This window comes from Hylobates moloch, unplaced genomic scaffold (assembly GCF_009828535.3).
Source record: "Hylobates moloch isolate HMO894 unplaced genomic scaffold, HMol_V3 SCAFFOLD_9, whole genome shotgun sequence".
NCBI classification, from domain to species: domain Eukaryota; kingdom Metazoa; phylum Chordata; class Mammalia; order Primates; family Hylobatidae; genus Hylobates; species Hylobates moloch.
In genome coordinates this window covers 54,092,235-54,114,474 of record NW_026652284.1, presented here as the reverse complement: position 1 = coordinate 54,114,474, position 22,240 = coordinate 54,092,235, and the positions used below count along the sequence as shown (strand labels likewise).

Genomic DNA, 22,240 nt, shown 5'->3' with positions numbered 1-22,240 from the left:
AAAAAAAAAAAAAATTTTTTTTAAAAAGAAGGCAAGTCTTTTATAATTTGGTGTATAGTGAAGAAAAGAGGACTTTGGGCCAGAATGAACTGTTCCAAACCTAGCAGTGTGACTGTACTCAAATAATCCAACCTCGAAAAATGGAGATAATGCCTACATCCCAAGATGATGAGGATTAAATGAGTTGATGTAAAAATGGCAAAATTTGGCACCTAGCATATACAATTGGTGTCTGATAAATGTTAGTTTCCTTTTTTTTTTTTTCTGGCCTGTGATATTTAGAGTTTTCCACTAGAATAGTTTGTGGTGTAAGACTTCTGTTTTCCTTACATAAAAACAGTGTTTTTGGGTACCTACTTTAAAAAATCAAAATGAAAAACATTTTAAAAAGCTCTTTAAAGGACCCTATATCTTTTTTAGAGTAATAAGCATTGAATTGATAGTTTTGTAGCAGTTTGTAGTCTAAGAGTAGGGATAGTAAATTTTTTTTGCTTTTCGTGTTGTCAAATAAGACATTTGAGTGAGAATTGCCTATCAACTGTAGGATGGGTGCTGATATAAAAAATTTATACATATTTAATAACAGTGCCATTTTATAAAACAGTTTAATTATTGGGGATTATATAGATTTTTGTACAGCTTTTAATTTCTCAAATGGGCAAAATGTAATTCATAATTAAAATATGACTTATATCAGCAGTACATTGCAGTTACAGGTTGGACCATTCTTCATGAGCATCATGTCTTCCCCAGCCGTCTCCCTATAAACTATCCTGCTTGTTTTCATTTAGTAGTTTGGAATCTAGAATTGCCTGTCTTCATATGCCTGACCAGATAGGGCATTTTTGGGACACGTGGATACATTTCTGTAAAAGCACTTAGTTGTAATTGGAATCAACTGTAGCTGGAAACTTTTTTGATAGAGGAGGTGGATTTTTTTTTAAATTTTTTTTTTTTTTTGAGATGGAGTCTTACTCTGTCACCCAGGCTAGAGTGCAGTGGCATGATCTCCGCTCGCTGCAGCCTCTGCCTCCTGGGTTCAAGTGATTCTCCTGCCTCAGCCTCCTGAGTAGCTGGGAGTACAGGTGCATGTCACCATGCCTGGCTAATTTTTGTATTTTTAGTAGAGATGGTTTTGCCGTGTTGGCCAGGCTAGTCTCGAACTCCTGACCTCAGGTGATCCGTCCGCCTCAGCCTCCAAAAGTGCTGGGATTACAGGCGTGAGCCAACACACCCAGCTGAGGAGGTGGATTTTATGAAACCGTAGGTAGTATAAAACTGCTCTGCATTTTATTGATATGTCTTGATATTTTAGCAAATTGTTTAAAATATATGACAGTAGACTGGGCATGTCTTTAAAGTAGAAACAGTCTTAAAGACGTGCCACTGTGAACGTTCTGAATTGTCCATGGTATAATTACAAATTAAAATTTTTAAATTGATGTAAATCTAATATAACTGGTTTGCTTAAAAAAGTATAATTTTCAGAATGTTAGCCAATTACAGAGTGGTTATAGACATTAGTTTCATATGTATTAATTTATACAGCTATTTATATTGTGAAGAAAAGGCTTACAGAATATTTAAATCGTATGGTTAATTTTATGTTCGTAAAGTTTTATTTTTTGTTACTTCATGGAATATCTTTTCTGTGTCAGAAGACTAGACCTTTCGGGCCGGGTGCGGTGGCTCACACCTGCAATCTTGGCACTTTGGGAGGCCAAGGCAGATGGATCACCCGAGGCCAGGAGTTCGAGACCAGCCTGGCCAACATGGTGAAACCCTGTCTCTACAAAAAATACAAAAATTAGCCAGGCATGGTGGTGTGTACCTGTATCCCCAGCTACTGGGGAGGCTGAGGCAGAAGAATCACTTGAGCCTGGGAGGTGGAGGTTGCAGTGAGCTGAGATTGAGCTGTTGCACTCCAGTCTGGGTGACAGGGCGAGACTCCGTCTCAAAAAAAAAAAAGGAAAAAAGAAAGAAGATTAGAACTTTCAAAAAGGTACCCCAGTATCTTACTGTGCTTGCTTCTTGGAATCAGCTACCAGTGTTATCAGCCTCTAATATTGAAGAAATACATAGAGATCTGTAGATGAGCATTTGTAACTTTAGAAACTTATACTAATAAAGACAAAATGGAGTTTTTCAAAGTTGGTGAATGCTTAATAATGTTAATTTTTTTTTTTTTTTTTTGAGACGAAGTCTTGCTCTGTCACCCGGGCTGGAGTGCAGTGGCATGATCTTGGCTCACTGCAACCTTGGCCTCCCGGGTTCAAGCGTTTCTTCTGCCTCAGCCTCCCGGGATTACAGGCGTGTGTTACCATGCCCAGCTAATTTTTGTATTTTTAGTAGAGACAGGGTTTCACCACGTTGGCCAAGCTGGTCTTGAACTCCTAACCTCAGGTGATCCCCCTACCTCAGCCTCCCAGAGTGCTGAGATTACAAGCGTGAGCCACTGCACCCGACCAGTAATGTTAAATTCTAGAAAGCAAGGGACACTAAATCACTGAGATGCTTTAGTGGTTATTCACACTTTACTTTTTAAATGAACTGTTTTCAGTTAAAAAAAAGATGATTGGTTGTGTTTGTATTTTAAGTTATAGCTAGTGTATTTTTTTAATGAGATACTCCATTCCTATTGAAAGCGGGTGTATTTTAACACCATATGACTAATGCTACACTTGTTAATAATCTCATTTTTTGAATTGAAAATGTAAATGTTTAAGTTTTATAATTTGCCACTTTGAAGTTCTAATGTTACTCATTTGCTCATGTTGAACAGGGATTTTATTTTTTTTTTTGCCTATCCAAATATTAACTAATACCTAAAGCACCATGGGAGTATTGAATTATAGAGTTGGACAGGATAGTCTTATTTATTGTTGCATAGCACATTGCACCAGAATTTAAGGACTTAAGACAACAAACATTATCTTACAGTTTCTGTGGGTTAGAAATCTGGGTGCAGCTTAGCTGGGTGCCTGTGGCTCATAAAAGAGGTGGTAGTGAAGCTATCAGTTGGGGTTACAGTCACATCTCGAAGCTCTACTGGTGGAAGATCTGTTTCCGAACTCATTCATGTGGCTCTTGCAGGGTTCAGTTTCCTGGGGCTCTTGGACTGAAGAAATCAGTTTTTGCTGGCTATTGGCCAGAGGCTTTTCTCAGTTCTTTTGCCATATGGGCCTCTCCAAAGGGCACCACAGTTTGGCATCTGCCTCCCTCTGAACAAATGAGTGAGAGAAGGTGACACCTAAGAATTTTTATAACCTAATCTCGGAAGTGGTATCTCATTATTTCTGCTATATTCTATTTGTTAGAGGCTGCCTACCACAACGACTTTAGCTTACTTTTTAAAGACTGAAGAAAAAAAAAGAAGACAGAAAAAGAAGAACTCAAAGATACACAAAGTAATTTGACCAAGGCTCAGAAGGTAATCTCCTGAAGAACTTTGACTAAAACTCAAATTCACCAATACCCAGGCTGTGTGCTCTTTATACAGCATCCCGTTCTCATAGGAAATGTGAAAGAAATTAGAAAATAAATAAAAATAGATGCAGATGCTGAGGACACTATTGTAAGAAAAATATTAAAGTTTTCAAAGTCATTTTGAATGGACTGTAGTTTGTCATCTTGAAAAAATGGTAGCCAAATATGAGTGTGTATTTGTGTATGTATGTGTGTACTTAAAAAACATTTGCTTCTAAGGGAAAGTTCAATATTAAAATTTAACAGCATAAAAGTTTCTACACAAGTGATTAGATACAGGCCTTTTGCTGTGTATCACAATTGTGTTGTTGCTTTGTAGATAATTTTTAGGGGAGAGGTCTGTACATAATTTATATTTTATATAGACTTTTTTTCGTTACAAGATCCCATGATTTGTTTATAATTTGGACTTTCCTGCCCTTCACTGGCATCTGTTTTTAAATTAAATTTTTTTTTTTTTTCTTGAGATGGAGTCTCGCTCTGTCGCCCAGGCTGGAGTGCAATGGTGCGATCTTAGCTCACTGCAACCTCTGCCTCCTGGGTTCAAGTGATTCTCCTGCCTCAGCCTCCTGAGTAGCTGAGATTACAGGCGCACGCCACCATGCCCGGCTAATTTTTGTATTTTTAGTAGAGGCAGGGTTTTCACCATGTTGACCAGGCTGGTCCCGAACTCCTGGACTCAAATGATCCACCCACCTTGGCCTCCCGGATTACCACACCCAGCCTGAAATTTTAATATGGATACTATTTTTATACTGATGATAACAGACAAAATGATGGAGAAAAAGAAAATATTCAGCAAGATAATTGTACTATATGCTCTTTTCTATACCATCTAAGAGAATACTTGTGGTGTTGCATCTTCTTTAGGATTAATTTATCATATAGAAGATGGGAACAAAGCTGTTTAAAACAGGACTGCAAAAAGGGAAGTATACATTAAATATTAACCTGAAACTCTCAGATTTATTTTTAACAGCTTCACTTTTGTTGGGATTGTCTTAGAAGTCTAGAAGCAGAAGGAGCTTTGTTCAGATCTGTACTGTCCAGTATGGTGGCTACTAGTGACGTAGTGATTTAAGTGAACATGAAAGAAAATTAAACATTTATTTTCTTCATTGCTCTAGCCACATTTCAAGTGCTCAGTAGCCACATGTGGCTAATGACTACCAGATTGGACAGTGCAAGTACAGAACATTTTTATCATCATAGAAAGTTCTATGGAGATCTGGATAAATTACATTTTATATTTGATTTTGATCAAGGGCATGTGTTTAAAATACCAGTCATTGAGGTTATCAGCTAAGTTGAATTTTATTTCTTCATTTTCGTTTTCCAGTTTTTGGAGCCGTGAGGGATACAGCAGTTTGGTCAATATTGTCTTAACATGCTTCAAATAAATCAGGTGAGTTTGTGTTAAGGCATTTTTCATGCTTACATGGTGCTTTGGCTGTAAATTGTGGAACATTTTAACTCAGCTTTTCTATAACTATAACCTGACTCATCACTTTTTAAAGCAGTTACCTACTGTATAGTCATCATTGGAGGCTGTGTAGGGCAGGTTGTTTAAGGATTAGAATGATCTTCTGAAAGTTGATAACTTCTGGTTGTGCAAGGCAGAAGGTTTGTCTGTTCTTCTTGATGTCACATCCCTTTAGGACTTGTTAATGTGTTCAGAATGCTTATGATCATGATATAGCTTCAGTAGGTGGCAGTTCTGCAGACTCAAAGCATTTTTAGTGACAAATCTTGTGAAGTAGTTGTATTTGTTTTTTTTAAAAAAAAAAAAAGGTTCACTTTCCAGGGCACTGAAAAACACTAGAAGGAAGTGCCCTGATAAACTACAGCATATAATACTTTAGACTCACTGAAAGAAGTGTTTTTCTTAGTTCTTGACATTTCTCCAAGAACTTTATACACTTAATTTTACCTTTCCCGATTAAATAGAACATTGTATCATAACTGTAGTGTTAGAAAATACTTTTGGCCAGGCTGGATGGCTCACACCTGCAGTCCCAGCACTTTGGGAGGTGAGGTGGGAGGATCTCTTGAGCCCAGGAGTTTGAACCAGACTGGGTAACATAGTAAGACCCTGTCTCTTAAAAACAAACAAACAAAAAAAAAAAGGAAAGAAACAAAATACTTTTATTTCTTTTGATTGCAAATCAAGAGAGAAGTAATTAAACTTTTTTTTCGCCCTGTGATTAAGAAAGTAATCAACTGGGCACGGTGGCACACGCCTGTAATCCCAGCACTTTGGGAGGCCAAGGCGGGCAGACCACCTGAGGTCGGGAGTCCGAGACCAGCCTGGCTAACATGGAGAAACCGTCTCTACTAAAAAATACAAAATTAGCCAGGCATGGTAGCACATACCTGTCATCCCAGCTACTCGGGAGGCTGAGGCAGGAGAATCACTTGAACCCGGGAGGTGGAGGTTGTGGTGAGCCAAGATCATGCCATTGCACTCCACCCTGGGCAAAAAGAGTGAGACTCCGTCTCAAAAAAAAAAAAAAAAAAGGAAAAGTAATCTTGGCCAGGCGTGGTCGCTCACACCTGTCATCCCACCCAGCACTTTGGGAGGCCAAGGCAGGTAGATCACCTGAGTTCAGGAGATCAAGACCAACCTGGCCAACATGGTGAAACCCTATCTCTACTAAAAATACAAAAAAATCAGCTGGTCGTGGTGGTGCACACCTGTAATCCCAGCTACTCGGGAGGCTGAGGCAGGAGAATTGCTTGAACCCAGGAGGCGGAGGTTGCAGTGAGCTGAGATCACACCACTGCACTCCAGCCTGGGCAACAGAGTGAGACTCCATTCCAAAAAAAAAGAAAGTAATCTTGACCCCCTGCCTTCTGATATATAGTCCTGCTCACCTTGCCAAAGAAATCTCTGGTTCCTGTGCATCCCATGCCATCTCTAAGCTAATGACTTCTAAGTTTATACCTGGTCTAGACCTTTTTTCCTGACCTCCAAACTCCTGTAGCATTTACCACCTTGATCTCTTCGATGTCTTTATACATCTTAGACTTAATGTGTGCCCAAGAAATAATCTCAATGCTTCAGTTATACTGGACTGTTTTAGTTCCTAGATTGGATAAGGTTGTTCTGGCTGCAGGGATTTGCACAGATTTCCTCTGCCTGGACCTCTCTTCCCCTTCCCTGGGTTTGGCTTGCTTGACTGCAGTCCTACTATATGCTGTCATAGCACCTTGCTCTTTAGTTTAATAACATGACATTTGTAGTTATAGTCAAATATGTAATTATTTGTTGTAACATCTGTCTCCCTTGTTAGACAGTATGTTTCATGAAGACAGACAGTGACTTTTCTTGTTTACTCTTATATCCCCAGGTCCTAGAATAAACAGTGTAAATAGTTTTCATACATTTATTTGTTGGGTGTATGAATCTATGAATGGTGCTAGAGTTGTCACTAAAGCAAGGAGATACTTATTTTTCAACAATAACCACATAATTATGTTGTCAGTTTTGGTGTTATATGCTGCTTGTGTTACACAAATGCAACTAACTCTCCCTCATGTAAAGTTGTTATTTGGTTTGCTCCTCTGCTAGAAACTTTCCTTGTGCAACAAAAATTACTTTAATTAAAAACATTACTAATAATTTAAAGAAATCGTAGAGCTGTCCTGCACTTAGTGCTTCCTGTTTCCTCACAGCTGCTCTCAAATCCCAGTGGAAGCATTATGAGACCTTATTTGCAAACTGTTATAGGTGTGAAGTTGCCACTAAATAACTTTCTATGGATACCTGCCATTAATTATTTGGTTACCATTAAAATAATTTTTCATCTTCTGCCACAGACATTTGGAAATGACCATTTTATGCTAGCTAACTTCATTGAAAATTATAGTTTATGGATTAGTCCTAATGAGGATTTACTAACTGGCTATGTTGTAGGTCACGTTGAGTCAGGCATTGCAAACAGTTCCTAGGCAATTCTCTACATGGCCACAAGCAATTCCCTGGATGTTGGCTAGAAATTGTACACAGTGCCTGGAGATATACATACTTAAATTTTACAGGTTGAGTATTACTTATCCAAAATGCTTGGCACCGGAAGTGTTTTGGATTTCAGATTTTTTTAGATTTTGGAATTTTGCCTACAGGTTGAGCATCCCTAATCCAAATATCCAAAATCCAAAATGCTCCAGTGAGCATTTCCTTTGAGCATTATGTTGGTACAAAAGAAGTTTGAAATCTTGGAGATTTTGGATTTCAGATTTTTGGATTTGGGATGCTCAATCTTAACAGAAGTGTATTCCTAGAACAATCTAAGAGACCGCCCTTCTTGTTACTGACTATAACTGTCATCCCCTAGACTGTTCAAGTCTGAGATAAAGATTCTCTTCAGCTAAACATAGAGTTGAATTCTTAAACTCATGAGTGATTTTTGAATCTTACTTTCTTGGCAACCACTTTCTCATACCAGTGAGGGTTCTCAAGGTAAATGTGTAAAGGGGCCCAGTGTGGTGGCCCATGCCTGTAATCCCAGCACTTTGGGAGGCTGAAGCGGGAGGGTTGCTTGAGCCCAGGATTTTGAGACCAGCTCGGGCAACATAGTAGGACCCTGTCTCTACAAAAAATAAAAAAAAGTTAGATATGGTGACACATGCCTGTAGTCTCAGCTACTTGGGAGGCTGGGGTGGAGGATCACTTGAGCCTGGGAGGTTGAGGCTGCAGTGAACTGTGATTATACCACTGCACTCCAGCCTGGGTAACAGAATGAGACCCTAGGCATGCAAAGGGGACTTAAGTTGATTCTCAGCTTGAAACAGTTGAGATTTTTACTATGTGATTTTCAACATTGTCTCTAGGATTAGTACTACATTTTTATTTGGGAAGTGTTTTGTTTTCTTAAAATACCTGAATTGGATGCTTTTTTATTTTTATTTTTTGACATGGAGTCTCACTCTGTTGCCCATGCTGGAGTGCAGTGGCATGATCTTGGCTCACTGCATCCTCCGCCTTCCGGGTTCAAGCAATTCTCCTGCCTCGGCCTCTTGAGTAGCTGGGATCACAAGCGCACGCCACCACGCCCGACTAATTTTTGTATTCTTAGTAGAGACGGAGTTTCACCATGTTGGTCAGGCTGGTCTCGAACTTCTGACCTCGTGATCTGCCTGCCTTGGCCTGTCAAAGTGCTGGGATTTCAGGTGTGAGCCACCGCACCCGGCCTACATGGTTTTTTATTCATAACAGATTCTTCCATGTGTGTTACTAAAACTAATTAAAAACTAGGCTATTGAATACCAGGTTATTTGATATTAACTTTGCCTAACTTTGCTATTATCATGGAACATGGATGTTCCATGTTCTGTTAAGGTAATAGCACTTTTCTACCTTTAAATTGTGATCATAGTTGTTGTTTTTGCCTTTTAAGAATGTGTGTTACTATCCATGTGCAACTTATGCTTACTGTAGAAAATTAGGTGTGATAAGCAAAAAAAAAAACAAACAAAAAACAAAACCTTGAAAAACAAACAAAAAAAATCACAAAAAATTCCACTTCTTTTACAGAGATAATCACGGGTAACATTTTGGGGTGTATACTTCTAGATTTTTTTTCTATGCAGGTATGTTTTTATGTGAATATATGTTATTTTAAAAACTGGGATTATACAATATGCAATGTTTTGAAGTGATTTAATAATAATTCTTAGTTTGGATGTACTAAAATTTAACCAAGCCCTTATTATTGGACAGATTTTTATATTGTAGTTAGTGCCATAGTAAATTTTTTTAATATACATCTCTTTGTCCAATTATTTTCTTAGAATTAATTATTAGAAATGGAAATGCTAGTCAAAGATGTATGTGGATTTTAAAGATATTTGGTGTATAGCTCCCAAAAAGACAAAATTATATCTGCCAGAGGTGTATCTACCTGTTTCCTTACTTCCTTGACAAAATTTCAGTCTTTGCTAATCTGTCTGACAAGAGGTGGTATTTTATTTTGTGTTTCTATAATATTTAAATATTTCTTGTTCTTTCATGTTTTGCCTTTTGTGGATTGCTTATGTATGTCTACTATCATCTATTTCTTTCTATTTGTAAATAACTTTCTTTGGATTATGCCCCCTGATAATTTTCTGAGTTAGTATTTATAGTCATTACTTTATACTTTTCACTCATTATTCAACAGATAACCAACAGGAGTGTACTGGTTTCTGGGGTACCATAATATGTATGAGTATGGTATATTTTGGGCCTTTCTCCCTGATCATTAATTGTAGGTCCCCCGGGAAAAGGAACTCATTTTAACAGTAAGCTACAGCAAATGTAAATTACGAAGATACATGCTGTGAATAATATTTTTAAATGAGTAGCTGAAGTAGGGCCAAGTTTTGGAGATTAGCTGGTGAGGTAGACTTGACAGGTCAGTGTGTCCTAAGGAATTGGAAAAGTCTATATTAGGCAGTTGTAGTATTGGGAGAGCCTAGCAACTGGGAATTTACAGGGATCAAAATAGTCTGGTGGTTCTTTTTAGTGAGGTTTGGTAGTAGATGTTGGGAACATGGAAGCTAAGAGGAAGCTTTAAGGCCTAACTGAGGTGGAAGGGATGACAGGCAGGACAAGACAGAATTTTTCCGTGTCAAAGGAGTAGCAGAACCCTGTAGGGCAAGAGGGAGCCAGGTGTTATTAAAAAAAAAAAAAAGTTTTTATTACACTGGATAGTGTAAGACCAGAGTATGATTACTAAGAAACAAAGTCTAGAGTTTAAGGAATAATGACAGCTATCTTAGAGGTTTGTTGTGAGGAGTAACTGAGATAACAAAGGCAAAATGCTTAGCATTGGTCCTCGTACTACTGCTATTAATTTGACTATTAATATTGCTGTTGGCTATTGCTGCCTGACTCTGGAAATTGGTGGGAAAGGAGGGCAGACGGCACACATTTAGGTAGATCATTGAGTGAAGTATTTGGGGGAATGAACCATTTTCTCAAGCCCAGATTGGCTTCGAGGTCCTCCTGCTTCTTGCCACAAGCACCAGGAACTCTATTCTTTTCTCTTAAAAGTTGCTTCTACTTAGTAGTAGTTACTTTTCTTTCCAAGACTGGGTGTGGAGATCTGTAATCTGCTCATGTCTCTTGTAGCCGTAGGATATAGCCTATAGTTAGGGGATAAGAAAAATAGTAAACATAAGGAGGTTAAAATGTATAAGAAAGACTTCTACTTTCCCGTATGCTGGTATAATGGGAACTGGATTTATTTTATGTGTAGCCAGCTTCCAAGACGGCCCCCAATGATCCCTGCATCCCGATATTTACACCATGGTGTAATCCCCATACACATTATATTGAGGTTTATCTGTGGAACCAATAGAACGTAACAGAAGTGATGGATCATTTCTTAGGATAGGTTATTTATAATACAAATGTGGCTCCGCCTCCTTCCCCTCACTACCCCCAACCTTGGATTACTCACTCTGAGAATAGTTAGCTGCCATGTTGTGAATGGCCCGATGGGGAGGCCCATGCTGTGGGAAACTGAGGTCTCCTGCCAACAGCCAACAAGGAACTGAGGCCTCTCTAGCCAACAGCATGTGGATGAGCCTTCTTGGAAGCAGATGTCCCAGCTTTAGTCAAGCTTCCAGTCCTAAACATCTGTCCTGCTGACATCTTGACTGCAACCTCATGAGAGATCCTGAGCCAGAACTACCCATCTAAGCTGTTCCCTCATTGCCAACCCTCAGAAACTGTGTGAAAAAAAGAAATGCTTGTTTTGTTTGTTTTTAAATTTTTTTTAGCTTTTTTTGAGTTGAAGTCTTGGTCTGTCACCGAGGCTAGAGTGCAGTGGTACAATCTTAGCTCACTACAACCTCTGCCTCCCAGGTTCAGGTGATTCTCCTGCCTCAGCCTCCTGAGTAGTTGGGACTACAGACGTGCACCACCACACCTGGCTAATTTTTGTATTTTTAGTAGAGATGAGGTTTCATCATGTTGGGCAGGCTGGTCTCAAATTCCTGACCTCAGGTGATCCTCCTGCCTCGGCCTCCCAAAGTGCTGGAATTACAGATGCGGGTCACCATGCCTGGCCAATGCTTGATTTTTAAAGCCACAAAATTGGAGGTAATTTGTTATGTAGCAAAAATCTACTCTTCCTCTTTAAATAACTTGAGAATTTATAAAATATATAAACAATAGCTTTTAGACATTGATGACAGGCAGCACCAGACTGTGATCCCTGAGAGAATAGGAACAAGTGAGGGTAAAGCCCTTCAATTGTAACAGCTTACTGCAGAGCCTAGAGGCAGTTTATTGGCTGCAGTGCAAGGTGTGGAGGAACCAAAACAGAGCCCAGCAGTCCTACTGAGATAAAAAGACAAAGATAAAAATTTGGGAAGATCAAGGCGATTAGAATTACAGGGCAGAGTACCAGAGAAAAAAGAACTAAGGGGGTTGGGATTGGCGTTGGGGAGGCATACACTAAAAAGCAAGAGAGCATAAACAAGTGAGCATGCATTTTGGAGATCTCCAGAGGGTTCTCCTGGAGTCTTTTGCTGAGTTCTGATTTCATAGATGCTTGACAGGCCCTACCTGAGGCCAGAGAAAAAAACACTTGGAAAGCACTAAGAAAAACAATTTCCAGAGTTCACATAAGGCTTCAAATAGTCGTATTCCTACTATGCAGAGTAAAGGATGTCGTAGAATACATGGGGCACTGGGAAGAGTCCTCAGAAGGCTCCAAATGATTCCAAGTAACTTAACTGCACCAGAACACTATTTAGAGGAATACAACAAAATTCAGAACCCAACAATGTAAAATTTAGTTTTTGTCATTCAGTCAAAAAATGCTTGCTTTGACGTTAGCAATGGATAGAACATCTAGACAGAATATCAGTAAGGAACTAGAGGACCTGAACAACAGTATAAATCAACTAGACCTAACAGACGTACACAGAAAATTCAGCAACAGCAAAATATGTATTCTTTTTTTTTTTTTTGTCTTGTTTTTTTTGAAAGACAGAGTCTTGCTCTGTTACCCAGGCTGGAGTGCAATGTCTCCATCTTGGCTCACTGCAGCCTCCGCCTCCAGGGTTCAAGTAATTCTCCTGCTTCAGCCTCCTGAGTAGCTAGGATTACAGGTGTCTACTACCACACCCAGCTAATTTTTGTATTTTTAGTAGAGATGGGGTTTTGCCGTGTTGGCCAGGCTGGTCTCAGACTCCTGACCTCAGGTGATCCACCCTCCTTGGCCTCCCAAAGTGCGGGGATTATATGCGTGAGCCACTGCACCCTACCAAAATATATATTCTTTTAAAGTATACATGAAATATTCTCCAGGCTGTATTAGGCCACAAAACAAGTTTCAGTAAATTTAAAAAGATTGAAATCATGCTATGTATCTTCTCCAGTCATAGTGGAATGAAGTTAGTAATCATTAACAGAAGGAATACTGGAAAATTTACAAATATATGGAAATTTACAAATATGTGGGAATTAGAGAATACTTGGAAATAAATTAAAATGGAAACATATGTGTGACTTAAATGATGCAGTGAAAACAGTCCTGAGAGGGAAATTATTAGCAATAAACATCTACATTAAAGAATAAGAAAGACCTCAAATAAATAATCTTACTTTACATTTTAAAGAAACTAGAAAATGCAAAGCTACCAGAAAAAAGGAAGTAAATAAAGATTAGAGTGGCGATGAATGAAATAGAGAATAGGAAAATAATATAGAGAATTAGTGAAACCAAAAGTTTGATTCTTTGAAAAGATCAATGAAATTTACAAACCTTTTGCTAGACTGACAAAGAAAAAACACAGATAGGTATAACTAAAACTAGACGTGAGTGTGGGGACATTACTGCTGACCTTAAACAAAAAGGATTAAAGAGAATACTATGAGCAATTTTATGCACAGATTAGATAACCTACATGAAATGGACACAGTTTTAGAAATACACGTTACTAAAACTGACTCAGGAAGAAATAGAAAATATAACAGACTTACAAGTGAACAGATTGAATTAGTTAAAAAACCTCCCAAACTAAGATTACTTGAGCCTGGGAGGTTGAGACTGCAGTGATCCATGATTATGCCATTGCACTCCAACCTGGGTGATAGAGTGAGAACCTATCTCAAAACAAAACAAAAACTCCCAATCAAAAGTCCAGTACCATATTGCTTCTCTGGTGGATTCTACCAAATATTTAAAGAATACCAAATATTTAAATATTTAAAGAGTATGAGAATCGCTCTCATACTCTTCCAAAAAATTGGAGAGGAGAGAGTAAGAATACTTCCTAACTCACTCTTTGAGGCCAGTGTTATTACCCTGATACCAAAGCCAAACAAAGACATAATGCAAAAATTACAGATCAATATTCCTTATTAATACAGATGCAAAAATCTTCAACAAAATACTAGCAAACTGAATCTAGCAGCATATTTAAAGGAATATGCACCATGGCCAAGTGGGACTTATTCCCAGGAATGCAAGGGTGGTGTAGTACAACACATTAATAGAATGAAGCAGGGAAAACCCCCACATGATTGTTTCAATTGATACAATAGGCAGCTGACAAAATTCAACAGCTGTTCGTGATAGAAACGCTCAAAATTAGGAATAGTAGGGAACTTTTTTTTTTTTAACATTTCTTCAACATTCAGTGTTTATGAAAAAACCCACAGCTAACATCCAACTCAATAGTAAAAGACTGAAATCCTTGCCCTTATGATCAGGAACAAGGCATGGATACCCATTCTCACCACAGTTATTCAAGTTGTAGTGGAAGTTATAGCCAGAGCAGTGTGACAAGAAAAAGAAACAAAGACATACAGATTTGGAAGGAAGAAATAAAACTGTCTCTGTTTGCAGATGACATGATCCTATATATAGAAAATCCCAAAGAATCCAGAAAAACCTCCACTAAAGCTAATAAATAACTTGAGCAAAGTTGTAGGTACAAGGTAACACACAAAAAACATTTGTGTTTCTGTATACTCGCAATGAACAATCCAAAAAGAAATTTAAAAAGATTGCATTTATAATGGCATCCAAAAGCCTAAAGGAGTTGACTTGCTTATGAAAGACTTGTGCACTATAAACTACAAAACATGTTGAAATAAAGAAGACCTAAATAAGTGGAAAGACATTTTGTGTTCATGAATTGGAAGACTTTACATTGCCGTTAGGATGGCAATACTGTCCAAAGCAATCTCCAGATTCAATGCAATCTCTATCAAAATTCCATTGGCCTTTTTTTTTTTGCAAAAGTTGGAAAGCTGATCCTCATATTCATATGGAATTGCAGCAGATCCAAATAGCCAAAACAGTCTTGAAAAAGAAGAATAAAGCCAGAGGACTCATATTTCCCAATTTGAAACTTACTGCAAAGCTACAATGATCAAAATAGTGTGGTACTGGCATAAGGATAGATGTATAGACTAATAGAATTGAGAGTCCAGAATTAACATATCTGTAGGCAATTGATTTTTAACAAACATGCCAGGATGATTCAGTGGGGAAAGAATAATCTCTTCAAATGGTTTGGGGACCCCTGGAGATGCACATGCAAAACAATAAAGTTGGACCCCTACTTCATGCCATGTATAAACATTAACTCATAATGGACCAATGGTCAAAATACAAGAACAAAAACTTACAACTCAACAGCAAAAAAAAAGCTCAACTAAAAAATGGGCAAAGGACTTGGAATAGACAGTTACTCTAAGAAGATAAACACATCGTTAATACTCAGCATCATTAGTGATCAGGGAGATGCAAACGAAAACCACAGTGATACACCACTTCACACCTACTAGGATGGCCAGAATCAAAAGATGGGCAGTAACTAGTTTTGAGGATGATGTGGAGAAACTGGAACGCTTGTATGTTGCTGGTGGGAGTGTTAAATGGTTCAGCCTTTGTGGAAAAAAGAGTCTGACAATTCCTCAAAGGAACACATAGACTTGTCATATGACCCAGCAATTCCACTCCTAGGTATATACCCCAGAGAATTGAAAGCAGGTACTCAAACAAATACATGACCACACGTGTTCATAGCAGCACTATTTACAATAGCTAAATGGTGGAAACAACCCAAATGTCCATCAGTGGATGAATGATGAATGAGTAAACAAATTGTAGTAGTCTACATTCCATAAAATAATGTCTAGCAGTAAAGAAATGAAGTACAGATACATACTACGATGCAGATGAACCTAGAAAACATATTAAGTGAAAGAAGACACACACAAATGGTCACATATTGTATGATCCATTTATGTCAAATATTCACAATAGGTAATCTATGAGACAGAATGCAGATTGTTGCTTGCCAGGGCCTGGGGTTAAGGGTGAATGAGAAGCAACTGCCTAATGGGTGTTGAATTCCCTTTTGGGGTCATAACAGTGTTTTGGAACTAGGTATAGGTGGTAGTTGTACAACACTGTGAGTGGACTAAATACCACTGGAATGTTCACTTTATTTTTTATTTATTTATTTTTTTGAGCCGTAGTAAGTTTCCCAGCTGCTCAGTCTGGAGTGCAGTGGTGTGATCTCAGCTCACTGCAACCTCCGCCTCCCGGGTTCAAGGGATTCTCCTGCCTCGGCCTCCCCAGCAGCTGGGATTACAGGCACCTACTGCCACGCCCAGCTAAACTTTGTATTTTTAATAGAGACGGGGTTTCACCATGTTGGCCAGGCTGGTCTTGAACTCTTGACTCAAGTGATCCACCTGCCTCGGCCTCCCAAAGTGCTGGGATTACAGGAGTGAGCTGCCATGCCCAGCTGAGTGTTCACTTTGAATGGATTAATTAGATATTATGTCAATTTTACCTCAATAAAATATTAAAATGCTTACAAAGAAGAACGAAAATATGACCCATAGTCGGGATTTAAAAATTTCTTGAAAAGAAACAGACCCAGAAATGATAAAGATGATTTAGCAGACAAAGATATAGAAACAGTTGCTACTAATATGCTCTAAATGTTCAAGACGCAAGGGGAAAACAGAAAGATGATGTGGAAATACATAGATGATATAAAAATAGAGATGAAGAATGCAGTATCTGAAATAAAATATATATTGGATGGGATTAATAGCAGATAAGACACACATCAGTGGGCTTGAATAGATAACAATAGTGACTATCCAAAATGAAGCACAGGGTGGAAGGACTAAAGAAGAAAACAGCATCAGTGAGCTGTGGGAAATACCGAGTGGTCTAAGACATGTGTAATTAGAATCCTAGGAGAAGGGAGGGGCAACAGAAAATATTATAAGAAATAATGACTTTATTTATTTTTTATTTCAACAGTTTTTGGGGAACAGGTGGTGTTTGGTTACATGAATAAGTTCTTTAGTGGTGATTTCTGAGACTTTGGTGCACCCATCACCCAAGCAGTGTACACTGTACTCAGTGTGTAGTCTTTTATACCTCATACCACTTTCACCCTTTCCCCAAGTCCCCAAAGTCCATTGTATCATTCTTATACCTTTACATCCTCACAAGCTTAGCTCCCACTTATGAGTGAGAATATATGATGTTTGGTTTTCCATGCCAGAGTTATTTCAGTTAGAATAAGTCTCCAGTTCCATCCAGGTTGCTGCAAATGACATTAAGAAATAATGACTTTAAACCTCTGTTTTCTGTTTCGTAGAAACTATAAACCTGTAGATGATGGTAAGAAGTCAACCTAAAGTAGAAGAAATATTAAAAAAAAAAACCTAACCACGCACATCATAATCAAATAGCTGAAAATTGGTGGTATTGAAGTAAAAATTTTGTTGTTGTTGTTGTTGAGACAGGTCTTGAGACAGGTTTCCCAGGCTGGAGTGCAGTGGCATGATGATGGCTCACTGCAGCCTCGACCTCCCAGGCTGAAACAGTCCTCCCACCTCAGCCTCTCAAGTAGCCGGGACTACAGACATGCACCACTATACCCGGCCAATTTTTATATATTTTATTGAGAAGGGGTTTTGCCATGTTGCTCAGGTTGGTCTCCCAACTCCTGGACTCAAATGGTTCACCTGCCTTGGCCTCCCAAAGGGCTGGGATTACAGGCATGAGCCACTATGCTCGGTTAATTTTTTTATTTTTAGTAGAGATGGGGTTTTGCCATGTTGGCCAGGCTGGTCTTGAACTCCTGACCTCAAGTGATCCGCCCACCTTGGCCTCCCAAAGTGTTGGGATTACAGGTGTGAGCCACCATGCCTGGCCCATTTTTAACTTTTAAAAAGATAATTGACTAAAACAAAAATACTAACAATGCCTTGAGGGCTTATACATAGAAATTAATTGATGTCAGTAGCATAAAGAATGGGATAAGGGAAAGGGAAGTATAGAATTTTTAGGTGCTTATATCATACATGAAGTGGAATGATATTTGAAGGTAGGCTGTGTATGTTTTAGAACAATTCCTATACGGCAAAATAAAAATAGTAAGCCTATGTAGGATATAAAATGGATACTAAAAATAATCAGTCTAAAAGAAGATAGATAAAGATGAAGAAAGGAACAAATAACAGGACAAAAACATAGCAAAACAGTAGATATAAATCTAGTAATATTGACAATTATAATAAATGTAAATGACTTAAATGCTCAATTTAAAAGGCAAAGATTGTCAGATTGTGTAGAAAAGCAAGACTCAAGTACAGATGCTCCTTGACTTATGATGGTGTTAGGTCCTGATAAATCCATTGTACGATGAAAATATTGAAAGTCAAAAATGTATTTCATACACGTAATTAACTGGGCATGGTGGCTCATGCCTATATCCCAGCACTTGGGGAGGCCAAGGCTGGCAGATAATTTGAACCTAGGAGTTCAAGACCAGCCTGGACAACATGGTGAAAACCCATCTCTACAAAAAATACAAAAATTAGCTGAATGTGGTGGTGTGCACCTGTAGTCCTAGCTACTTGGGAGGCTGAAGTGCGAGGATTGCTTGAGCCCAGGAGGTCAAGGCTGCAGTAAGTTATAGTCTTCATTGCATTCTAGTCTGGGTGACAGAGTGGGACTTTGACTCAGAAAAAAAAAAAAAATATACACACACACACACACACACACACACAACCTACTGAACATCATAGCTTAGCCTAGCCTACCTTAAATGTGCTCAGAACACTTAAGTTAGCCTACAGTTGGGCAAAATCATCTAACATACATCCTATTTTATAATAAAGTGTTAAGTATCTAATTATAATTTATTAAATGTGATACTGAGAGTGAAAAATAGAATGCTTGTATAGGTACTTCAGTATGGTTTCTACTGAGTGCATATCACTTTGTCACTATGGTAAAGTTGAATCATAAGGTGAACCGTCGTAAGTCAGGGACTGTATATTTATGATGTTTACAAGAAACTCATTTTAAGTAGATACAGATTAAATAAAAAGGATGGATGGGGACTTTTGGATCTGGTCCATGTGGTGTAACAAGGATCGTGTTTACTGTCCTCTTGAAACAATCCTACCCCTCTTCTCCAAAAAAACAAAATATGTAGAAACAATGATTAAGACATTCAGGTCAGTGATTCTTGAGAGAGAAGAAACAAACAAGGTGAGTCCTACAGTTGCCCCAGGCCTACTGCACTGAGAGATTTTCCAGGATGTGACATAGAGAGTAGAAACTGAGATGTGGAGTCTGGCAGACTCTGAGTTGAGAAGATGTTGCTGCTGTGGAGCAAACTAGTAAATTATAAAAGCAAGACTTGAAAAGAACAAACTATTTCCAAATTACTCAACTGTATCCCTGGGCAAAGTCCAAAAAGATTTATAGGAGTCATATAGCAAGGTGAAATTAACAAGGTATGTCATTCAGTTAAAGATTACCATGTATGCAAAGAAGCATGAAATACGACCCATAATTATGAGACTCATCAATCAAAATTGACACAGAACTGACACAGATGATAGAATTAGCAGAGGGCATTAAAACATTATAACTATATTCCATGTATTCAAAAAGTTAGAGATACAGAAGAGACAAAAAGACCCATATCAAATGTACAATGATGAAAACTACAACTGAGATGAAAAATATACGGTATGAGATTAATGGTAAATTAGACATTGCAGAAAAAATTATGAATGAACTTGAAGGCAGAGCAATAGAAACCATCCAGAATGAAGCATAGAGAAAAAAGAAAAAAAAGTCAGTGAGCTGTGGGACACTCAAGCAGCCAAATAGATGAATAATTGTAGTTCTCAAGGGACATAATATACAGAAGAATATATTTTAAGAAATAATGGCCAAAAATGTTTTAGACTTAAGCCATAAACCTACAGATAAAGAAGTTGAAAGAGTTTTAAGTATAAGAAATGTAAAACTACACCAAGGTATAGTGTTTCTTTCAACATCGTTTTGTCATAATGTTGATGAGAGAAAAAGAATTGATTCCTGGCTGGGGCCGGTATTGGTGTGATGTTTGCATGTTCTTCCCATGTCTGCATGGGTTTTCTCTGGGACTTCAGTTCCCTCCCACATTAGGGAAATGTGAGATTAGGTTAATTGGCTTCTCTAGATTGCCAAAGATGTGCACATTAGGTTAATTGGTTTCTCTAGATTGTTCCAGTATGAGTTAGTCGGGGGTGTGTGTGCACTCTAGTATGGAGTAGTGTGTGTGTGTGTGTGTGTGTGTGCACTCTAGTATGGAATAGCATCCTAAGGCTGGTTTCTGCCTTGTGCCCTGAGCGGCTAGGATACGCTCTGACCACCTGTGACCCTGAACTAGAAGAATTGGGTAAATAATTATCTTACTTGTTTTTATCAATCTTTCTTAAGTGTATGTGTAGCTCACATTCATTTCATTGTTTAATATTAGAAGTGTTTTGGTATTTATTTAGAAGTTTGGTGATGTTTTTGTAACTAGAAATACACTGGAGGAACTTAACACTTGTTTATATTGATTGGACCATGGTAAAATTGGTTCTGTTCTACTTTGTTTCACTTGAAGTTGCAGCTTCCAAGAACCTATTGATGGTGTTAAGTGAGGACTTATTGTACATTATAATCAAATTGTTGAAAGCAAATGATAAAGAGAAAATCTGAAAAGCAGTCAGAGAAAAAGATATGGTCATTTTGTGTGAAGAGGAAGAAAGATAAAGATGATTATCTTAATAGATTTATCAGAAACGATATAAGCAAACAAACTGGGGAAGCATCTTTAAAGTACTGAAAGATGAAAAATGTCAATCTATAATTCTGTATCTGACAAAAATATGTTTCTAAAATAAAAATGAGATAAAGATGTTTACAACACAGAAGCAGAAAGAATTTATTGCTAACATTTCCCCTCTGGAAGAAAAATTAAAAGCAATTCTTCACACAGCAGGAAAATGATGCAAATATGGAGTTACCTGGAAGAAAGAACACTAGAAATGGTAACTACTTGGGTAAATACATAAGTTTTTTTTCTTATTAGTTAAATCTCCTTAAAAGATAACTGACTGCTTAAAGCAAAAATATCAATAAGCTGTTGTGGGGTTTATAACTTACCTAAAAGTAAAATGCATGATAACAATAGCTAAAAGGCAGGCAGGGAGAAATGGAGGTATACTGTTATAAGATTCTTTGGCTGTGTGTGAGGTGATAATATCACTGGAAGATAGACTGTGGTAAGTTAAAAATGTATACTGTAAACTCTAGAGTAGCCCCTAAAATAGCAAAATAGAGAGTTACAACTAATAAGCCAATAAAAATGAGATAAAATGGAGTCACACAAAATAATTCAACAGAAGTCAAAAAAGAAGAAAAAAGGAACAAACACCAAATGGGACAAATATAAAATAAATAGCAAGATGATAGAATCAAACCTAACCATGTGAATAATCACACTAAATGTAAATAGTCTAAACACTCCAATTTAAAGGCTGAATTTGTCAGATTGGATATAAAAGCAAGATCCAACTATATGCTTGCCTACGAGAAATAGTTTATAAACAAACAGGTTAAAAGTAAAAGAATGGGAAAAGACATAATATGGTAACCTAGTCAAAAGTAACTTGGAGCGGCTATATTAATATTAAAGTCTATTTCAGAGCAAGGAATATTTCCAGGGATAAAGAAGGTCATTTCATTTACGATGGTAAAGAGGTCAGTTAAGAGGACATAATGATGTTACATGTTTATGCACCTAACAACAGAGCTTCAAAACACATGAAACAAAAACTAATAGAAATGCAAGGAGAAATTGAGAAATCCAGTCATAATTGGAGATTTTAGTAACCCCTGTCAATAATTGATAGAAGTGGACAGAAAATCATCAAAGATAATAGTAGACTTGAATAACTGCTAACCAACTTGACCTGATTGCATTCATAGAACACTCTACCTAAAAAGAGTAGAATACATATTTGTTCACAAGTTTATCCAAAACATTTGCAATGATAAACCATATTTTGGGCCATAAAGCACTCTTTTTTTTTTTTTTTTGGAGGTGGGGTTTTGCTTTGTTCACGCTGTAGTGAAGTGGTGCCACCATGGCTCACTGCAGCCTTGACCTCCTGGGCTCAAACAATCCTCCCATTTCAGCTCCCCGAGTATCTAGGACTATAAATGTGTGCCACCACACTCAGCTAATATTCTATTTTTTTTTTTTTTTTAGTGTTGGGATCTTACTGTGTTGCCCAGGCTGGTCTAGAACTCCTGGGTTCCCGTGATCCTCCTGCCTCTGCCTCCCAAACTCCTAGGATTACATGCGTGAGCCACGGTGCCTGGCCATGAAACAAGTCTTAAATGAATTCAAAAGGATTCAAGTCATTAAAAAATTGTAT

General features: G+C 37.9%; 1 protein-coding gene across 12 annotated transcripts in view; it reads left to right on the top strand.

Annotated features, from left to right (window-relative positions):
- STAU2 (staufen double-stranded RNA binding protein 2) overlaps window positions 1-22,240 on the top strand; it is a 337,228-nt gene that overhangs the window by 5,589 nt on the left and 309,399 nt on the right. For 2 of the 12 annotated variants that reach the window (XM_058444331.1, XM_058444334.1), the window contains exons 1-2: window positions 2,080-3,430; window positions 4,826-4,891. The exons of 1 other annotated variant lie outside the window; for it this stretch is intronic. Coding sequence is in view for 3 of the 11 variants with exons in the window: in XM_032759853.2 (XP_032615744.1) it covers window positions 4,874-4,891 (18 nt within the window). In the remaining 8 variants the exon portion in view is untranslated. Of the gene's footprint in view, window positions 1-897; window positions 1,776-1,905; window positions 2,003-2,074; window positions 3,431-4,825; window positions 4,892-22,240 lie in introns of those variants that run through there. 9 more of the 12 variants (XM_058444329.1, XM_032759849.2, XM_032759847.2 and 6 more) reach the window with 9 other exon arrangements.